This window comes from Euprymna scolopes, chromosome 3 (assembly GCF_053919585.1).
Source record: "Euprymna scolopes isolate OS-2025 chromosome 3, ASM5391958v1, whole genome shotgun sequence".
Lineage (NCBI taxonomy): Eukaryota > Metazoa > Mollusca > Cephalopoda > Sepiida > Sepiolidae > Euprymna > Euprymna scolopes.
In genome coordinates, this window is record NC_136484.1 from 73,587,183 (window position 1) to 73,595,638 (window position 8,456).

Here is an 8,456-nt window from a genome sequence, read left to right on the forward strand (position 1 = left end):
GTGTGAAAATATCAAGAATGGATGGCAAGCGACTGTATTAGCAACAGGAGCAGCGTTTCAATGCGGAGTGTGCATCTCTCCCAGTGCATTAATGCGCCCCTAGATACCAACCTGGAAATTTCTACAACTTTGCGCGGTACATACAGCACCTAGCCTTCCCAAATGGTCATCCATCCGGTACTGGCCAGGCTCAACATTGCTTAGCCTCAGTTATCTGGCGAGAACCAGTGTGTTAATGTGATTGTGCTATATATATATATATATATATATATATATATATATATATATATATATATGCACCTGATAAGTATCAAAAATCAACAATTGAAAAAATTCAATTAAAAAGGAAGTCTGCTTTTGACCAAAGTTAACGCTTTTATACAACCTAATATCACTGGTGCACTTGAGAAGTTTTATTACTGCACAAGCAGGTAGGCCCAGCTAATTAAATCAATTGTAGACTCTTTTATAGACAGGGGCGCGCTTGGAATGAATGTTTATTTTTAGAGCATAATTTGATCATGATATGTAACTTTTCTGCATTTAACTTTAATTTATGTGATTATGTAAAAATAATTTCATAAAATCAATAGTTGGTTCTTTGATAAGACAAGAAGCACGTTCGAAATGAATGTTTCTGTTGCAAGCACAAGTGAACCATGGCACTTGACTTTTGCATCTTAAACTTTCAGTGAAAGCATTATTTACAAATAATTTGATAAAATCAATAGTAGATTCCCTACAGCAGGGGTCGGCAACCTTTTGTTTAGCGTGTGCCGACTTAGGGTTTCAAATTATTCAGCGTGCCAACATTTATTATTTATAACGATCAAGGTCAATATACCTGTTCTCTATATTTATTTCATAAAATATATAATAATGTCAAAGTTTATAAATAATGTGAAAAAACTGTTTCTGAAAAGTTTTTATTATTAATGGGACCCTTGTCCTTGCATGGTCTTTGCCAATTCCTCAATGTCGGGAACATACTTTGTAACTTTGAGCTTAACACAGTTTTCTGAATGTTCAGGTGTTAGACGACTTCGACGTGGAGACAACACTGCTTTCATGTGAGAGAAAATTTGCTCACAAGAATAAGTTGAACCAAAAGCTGAGAGAAGAGCAAAAGCAATTTTCTTCAAACAGATGAATGAGCTTGGGAGGGAGATCCAACAGTTCAGAATAGCACCAGACTTTTCAAAATTTTCATCTTCCAGAGACTTTCTTAGTTCAGCAAATTTTAATGTCCATATTTCTGAAGACCTAAATTCAATCTGTTGCATTTCAAAATCATCAATGTCCATCCAGCTAAAAAGTTCCAGTTGGGCATTTGTCAAATCAAGCATGTCGGGCTTAATCAGATATGAAAATAAGGATCCATGAATGTAGAAGTCCTGGCTTCGTTTTTCGAATTCTGCTTTGAGTGCTTTCACGTACTCCTGAAGCTCATCTGTGTTCACTTCGAATTGATTTGCATGATTTTTCACATTTGGAAAGTAAATAAATGCTTTGATGTTGATGTCACGGGTAAAAATGTCAAGTTTCATTGTAAACGCTTTCCAATAGCTGAAAAGATCAAGGACTGTTTGTCCCTGTCCTTGTAATTTCAAATTAAGCTCAGTCAAATGTGTGTTTATGTCGGTCATAAACATCAACTTCAACAACCAGCTTTCATCATTCAGCTGAGGGAATCGTTTCTGTTTTTCATCAAGAAACATCTTAATAGCCTCAAGACAACAAACAAATCTAGCTAAAACTTTGCCTCGACTAAGCCAGCGAACATTGTTGTATAACAGAAGATCTCCATATTCACACTCAACTTCTTGTAGAAGCGATTTGAATTGCCTGTGAACCAATGAAGAGCGAGAAATAAGAAAGTTGATTATCTCAACAACAGTTTTCATCACAGAGACCAAATCCAAAGACGAGGTCTTTGCACATAAGCCCTCCTGATGTATAATACAATGAAAACTTAACAGTTTGCGTCCAACATGATTTTCCAGAAGTTTTACAAATCCTTTCTTCTTGCCAACCATTGCAGCAGCACCATCGGTTGTTACGCAGAATAATTTGTTCAAGTTAATGTCTTGTTTAGAAAAATAACCAGTAAATGCACACAAAATATCTTCTGCTTTGGTTGTATCATGAAGGGGTAATAAACAACACAACTCCTCATAAATGTGATTATTCTCGAGATATCTTGCAACCACTGCTAGGCGAGACGCATCGTTTACATCGGTGCTTTCATCAAGAGCGACACTAAATACAAGGGATTGCTTTAATCCAGTTGTTTGCTTAGTTGTCACATTTTCAGCCAAGTCAGATATGCGCCTCTCAACTGATCTTGCAGAGACTGGTATTTCTCTAATTCGAGAGAGTATAATGTCCTTATTTTTTAAATCACGAAACAAAACTTCAGCACCACTCAAAAAAGCTTCTTTGATGTATTCACCATCTGTAAAAGGTTTACCATTTAAAGCCACACACTGGGCTATTTTGTAACTACATTCAGTAGCTTTACTCTTCATTCCAACAGCTTGGCTCAAAATAACAGTTTGTTTTTTGAAACCAGAAATAGCTTTTTTGATGGCTTCACCTTTTTCTTCTGAAGTTTTAAACTTAGATTGATGTTTGGTTTGAAAGTGCCTTTGTACACTAGATGTGCGACACACAACACTTTCGCAACAGAAAGCACAAACAGCACGATCCTTTTGTTCCACAAATCCATATTCTATTGTCCAATTGTCTTGAAATGGGCGATGATCAAGTTTTCTTTTCTTTTCAGTCATATCTAACAGCAGGGGTATTCTGAAAATATAAATAGGCCTAATTACGTAAACATCAATTATGATATATATAAAATACCAAACAAATTATTCTTGCCTTTGCTGTGGGAGAACCAGGATACATTTTAATAAAAATTGTGGAGAAAAATTATGTACAGGGTGTCCCAGAAAAAGTCTAAAGGTTTTGATTAGCTCGAGCTAGGATCCTATTCGTGCGTGGCATTCACAATTTAAAAAAAATATTTCATCCACGTATTCCTCCAATCATACCATTTTGTTTAGTATGAAGATGATCGAAATTGCTCATCTCTTCTAATCCCAGTTACGAGCTTGAAAATTAAAAGTACAATTTCAAGAATTTGAAAGGCAATTATACCTTATCTTGTATTCATATTCTGACCACTGAACAATTCTGTAACTCTAGCACCCTTCCTAAATTTAACACCCCTCAATTTCAAACAGCAAATAAAATGTTTAAAACTAATAATTTTCAAAATTTTTTTAGCTCATTGTGTTTAGGAAAGATTTTTCTTAAAGAAAAGTAAAACTTTTTAAAATAAAATCTCATATAATTAATTTTATCGTAAAAAATATCACAAAAAAGTCAAAGCTTCCTTACTGCGCGTGAGCGTTTTCACGTAATAGTTTCAATTTCAATTTGTAAATTTGTAAATTCTTGAAAATTTTCTATGATTTTAAAAATCGATAATTTTTTTTCTATTCATCAAATCCTTTTCATTTTTTCAGATTTTATGTAAAATTCTACGCTCTTTCGAATGGAAATAAAATTATTTTCTGAAAAATTCATTTTCATACTTCTTTTATTTATTTTTACCCCCCCTCTGTCTAAAAGTATGAAAGTATGAATTTCTATTAAAAATTCGTCTCGGAACACTCTAATTTATATCTTTATTTAAAGATCATAAAAAAATGAATAAAATAATGTGTTGTTTTTTTTTAAACCTTTATCCCTTCATTTTGAAAATAAACGCTAAAGTTTAAAATATGTACATTCTTTTATTTTTTAAAAAAGATTTATGAGCTGTGTAATTTTTTTATTTTTATCATGCTAAAAAAATTAAAGTTTCTTTAGTCTTTCCCTTAAAATTAAATTTGCTCTTTCGAAGATCTGCTAAAATAGCTATTTTATCTGTATCGGAACACTTAGTAAATGTTACGAAAAAAAAAAAACCATGTAAAAATATTTAAAAACAAAAAAAAAATATAAACTGAAAGTTATCCCTTCTATTTATAATCATTATTTAAAGCTTAAAGTACTCACAACAAACATTCTCCTTTTTTCAAATAGAGTCCACGTGTTTTTAATCTCTCTTAGAGCTGATGACAGATTTATGACAAGCTTAGTGAAAGAAAGGGTAAGTGGTAAGTTAGAGAGTTACAGTATAGGGAGATAACAAAAATGGAAGTTTGTTTTGTTTTGGTAAGCTTTAACCCCAAAATGACCCATTGCCAGTCATCGTCTCTTCACAAGGGATGGTAAATAGTGTCATTTAGTGTGAAAAAAGGAGGGGTTTTACATATTGTTCCAGAACATTATAATCATTTCTCACTCTTTCTCTCTCTTTCTGCTAAACGAACGACAGACAGACAGCCAGACAGATATTGAAAAAAAAATGACTACCAAAAAATAATTTGTTTCCTAATAAGGTTTATCATATTTTGAATATGGTAGCATATACTTAGTTTCATTACAAAACTTAAATAATAATAAAAAGCTAAAAACAAAAGTTTTATAATTACAAATAAAAATTTATATACTTTTCTTAACTTTTTTTCCGGCATTGTTTTTTTATTTGTATAAATATTAAAATAAATTTAAACAAAAACAAATAAACTCCATGTTACACGTGTTGTTATTATCACTGGTAAGTGTTTTATTTTAATTAAGATAATCATAGTCAAAAGATTTTTTGGTTTACATATACACTTTTTATAATTTCAAGTTAAATTTTATATACACTTCAAGGCATCCGTAGATTTCAAATGTCAGCGCTGCTGCTGATGTAAACAAAACTTCCGGCGATTCGTTGAAATTTTGGGCGGATTTTATCAACCTATCTCTGAAAATATTGCTTTAATTTCCAAATTTATGAATTCTTGATTATTTTTATTGTTGATTTTTGTAGAGGAATCATTCATTTACTTAATGGTCATTTATTTTCGTCTGATAAGTTACTTTTTATATATTTATTAGATTTTTTTATTATGATTTTTGACTAAATTTTACATTTGCAACTCTCTCACGCTACGTTGTATTTCATCTGGGTCGGTGAGACTGAGTCACCAGACTCAATTCAAAACGCATTTCAAAATTATAGTATCTGACAGAACATACTTTGAACGAGCATGGAGCATCTAACGCCTACGGTTCGCACGGACAAAAATAAAACGCGTTTTCTTGTTGTGGGCATGCACTTAGGTGGCAAGAGTACGCAAGAGATCGCAGATATCCTCATAATTCCAAGGAGAACTGTTTCCTTTTGGCTGTATGAAGTTTAAAAGATTTGGAGGCTCGGCGTGCCATTAGAATTGCTTGGCGTGCCACCTGTGGCACGCGTGCCGTAGGTTGCCGACCCCTGCCCTACAGTACAGTACAATATATTGTAGACTAAGGCATATGAAGGTTCCTTCTACTATACTGTGTGTGTGGAGGGTTCCTTAACTAGAGTGGGCAATCAATCCAATCGATTAAAAAATGGACAATTTCACTGATTTTGATGACAGTAAAAGTATGAGAGGGTGAAAAATTTGTTGATCCTCATTCAATCCGAACAACGTCTTGTCTCCCTTCTAGGTACATATATAAAAGATAATGTTCTAAAATAATGAACGGATTATTATGAATTTTGGAATATATCAAAAAAAAAAAATTAACATTGGCATTTCATTATAGATGTTAGAAACCTTCATGTGGTCTATCCTGTGCGTGTTTGATTCTATAAAAAGGAATCGATAAATCAATGACAACAACATAATGATTAAGGTTAAAAAAACATAACGTGATGATTCATACAAAAAAATAAAATAAGAAAAAGATTAACATAGAAGCACACGGATTTGAAGTGAGGGCCGTACAAATTCTCGACAAAACTTGAAAGGAAATATTCTTTGATCTTTAATAAGTTGCAATAATTTTATGAGGATGCATCAATCATTTCAAGAAAGGTACAAATGACCTCAAAGACGACCCAAGAGATAAAAAATATTAATCTCCAAAAAGCTAAAACTGCAGCTCAAGGTTAAACATTGGTTGAAAAAGGTCAGATTTTGATTTATATAACAACTAAGAAAATGAGAATTTCATATTATTCAGCATTTCCAATAAAAGAGAGAAAAAGGAAAACAGGAGGGAAAGAGAGAGAGAGAGAAAGAGAGAGAGAGATAGGAGGGAGATGTTCATTAACATATGCAGGTGTTCAGAAATTGCTTCTCAATTTCAATAAATTGCAGGTGTAAACGTGTGTGTGTATTCTCTTGATGGTTTCATTTTACTTCAGTCAAAATTCTCAGAAAACAAGGGGACCCCTTTCTTAATCTCTATATAAGAGACATAGATATTAGAATACTCCATTGAGTTGGCAAAGAAGTTTAGAACATAGGAGGTGCCTTCAATAAGTTTTTAGACTTTTTTTTGTACAGGCATTTAAAATTGTTGTAGACTCTTGAAAATTCACTATGTTATTACTATACGTCTTATGAGATAACTGACCAATTTTTATAAATTCAGGTTCAAATGAACAGCTACAGAAGAAATTGGAATACACTCTACTAAAGCCTGATTGTCACAGCTGGTGAATTTCAAAAATGCAATCTGGAGGTGAGGACACTTTAAAAGAACGATAGGGAATAAAATTCTGTTTTAAAATTGGGGGGGGAACCGTCGTGTGTCTAAAGACAATAAGTGTATATTTTTATGTCAGCGTGGGAAATGTACACACAATTAGTCTTAAGGAACTGAAGATGCTGAAAATTGGTGCGAATGCACCAGTCCATAACTTCATCATTGTCACAAACTATTTGACTAGAGTTTCGTGTGTGTACTATCAATAAAAGTGCTCATACGAAAAAATATCTGCAAACGTATTTAAGGCACCTCGTAATTTCATTCTCACCAATTGACCATTTAAAGATGTCATAGTATATTTTTCTTGTAGTCTCTTTATCTTACTGGATTCCAGGATAAGAATTCCTCTAGTTTGGTGGAGTATTCCTGTTTGTACTTGAAGGAACATCACTTGGAGAAGGTGAGCGATTCCTCGTAAAAGCCAGTAATGACAAATGATGAGCCAAACGAAGATGGTTTGCAGAAGAGATACTGGGACTAATTGAAAAAGCATTTAGAAGATATAAAACCATCACATACTCCAGACTGGGAATTTGTAGCTTAGTGATAAAGCATCCGACCACAGTCCCTATGGTGAAGATTTTGATTCTTTTATTATTTAGTCATGCTGATAAGCTGCAGTAACAGCGAAACATAGAACTGTGGATAGATATTCTCTCTCTCTCTTTCTCTCATATATATATATATATATATATATATATATATATATATGTGTGTGTGTGTATATATATATGTATATATATATACATACATATATATAAAATTAAATAAAATATGTTTTTAACTCATTTCAAAGTGTTTTTTAACATATTTTATTAACTGTTTGCTCATATATATATATATATATATATATATATATATATATATATATATATATATATGTATTTACCAAAATAATTATTTCTATGCAATCACCATGTTAAAGTCACACTATGATTTCTATTTTTCTATTTAATACAGAATAGCCTTTTCTTCTATTCGCCTATTATTTGCATTTCTTCCATTTGCAGATTGTCAAATAAATAATTAAAAACAAAAGTAAAAAAGACAATAATTTGTAAAATATATTTTTGTTATTTCATGTTTCATTAAAAAAAATTCTTTTACAGGAGAAACTGACACCAAAGAATATGCAATGTTCTTCTGTTTTCAAGCTTTACTTCAAGACTTTGCTACCAAAGTTTGGTTTGTCTGGCATCAGTTGAATGCAAGGTATTTATGATCACAACTTGTTGGCATATTATCCTGCATTCAAGAGTTACAGTAGTTTCACGGTTTTATCTGATTTTCATCACACGCCAGCATAGAAAACAGACGTTTAACTGATGATGATAATGGTGGTGGTCGTGGTGGTGACAGAATTATAATGCCATTTGTTTTGGTATCAAACAAGCTGATATATAGCCGGGCCTGAACTAGTTGTGCTCAGAAAAAAAATGGAAGAAGCCAAGCAACTCCTACTCCTAGACCTTAACATCATGTTATTTTCTATTTTTTACTAGGAAGTAATCACTTGTCAAGGCTCAGAGGTCACTCGTGGATAAAAATGTGTCAGGTTGCTGGTGAGATAACTCCATGATGATCGGTAATAGTGGAAATTGGCCATAAATTGATTACTTAAGAAAACAGCTTAATAAGAACTTGTTTACATTGGACTTGAAAGCGACCATGTTATAGTCAGCTAGGAAGCAACTCCGTGGTATTATGTTACACAGATGCGCAGTTCTAGTAAAGAAACTCTGTTCATAGATTTTTCGTTTAGTTGTAAGCACATATAGAGAGTAAGGACAATTGTTGACAGTGGT

At 32.6% G+C, this 8,456-nt stretch overlaps 1 protein-coding gene across 1 annotated transcript; it reads right to left on the minus strand.

Moving 5' to 3' along the window:
- Positions 1–932: 932 nt before the first annotated feature.
- On the minus strand, positions 933–5,366 carry LOC145252479 (general transcription factor II-I repeat domain-containing protein 2-like). The gene is made up of 2 exons (XM_080111909.1): positions 4,069–5,366; positions 933–2,808 (listed from the first exon to the last, which is right to left on the minus strand). Exon 2 carries the CDS (start codon positions 2,787–2,789, stop codon positions 933–935), a length of 1,857 nt encoding a protein of 618 aa, XP_079968035.1. The 5' UTR covers positions 2,790–2,808; positions 4,069–5,366.
- Between the last annotated feature and the right edge of the window lie 3,090 nt (positions 5,367–8,456).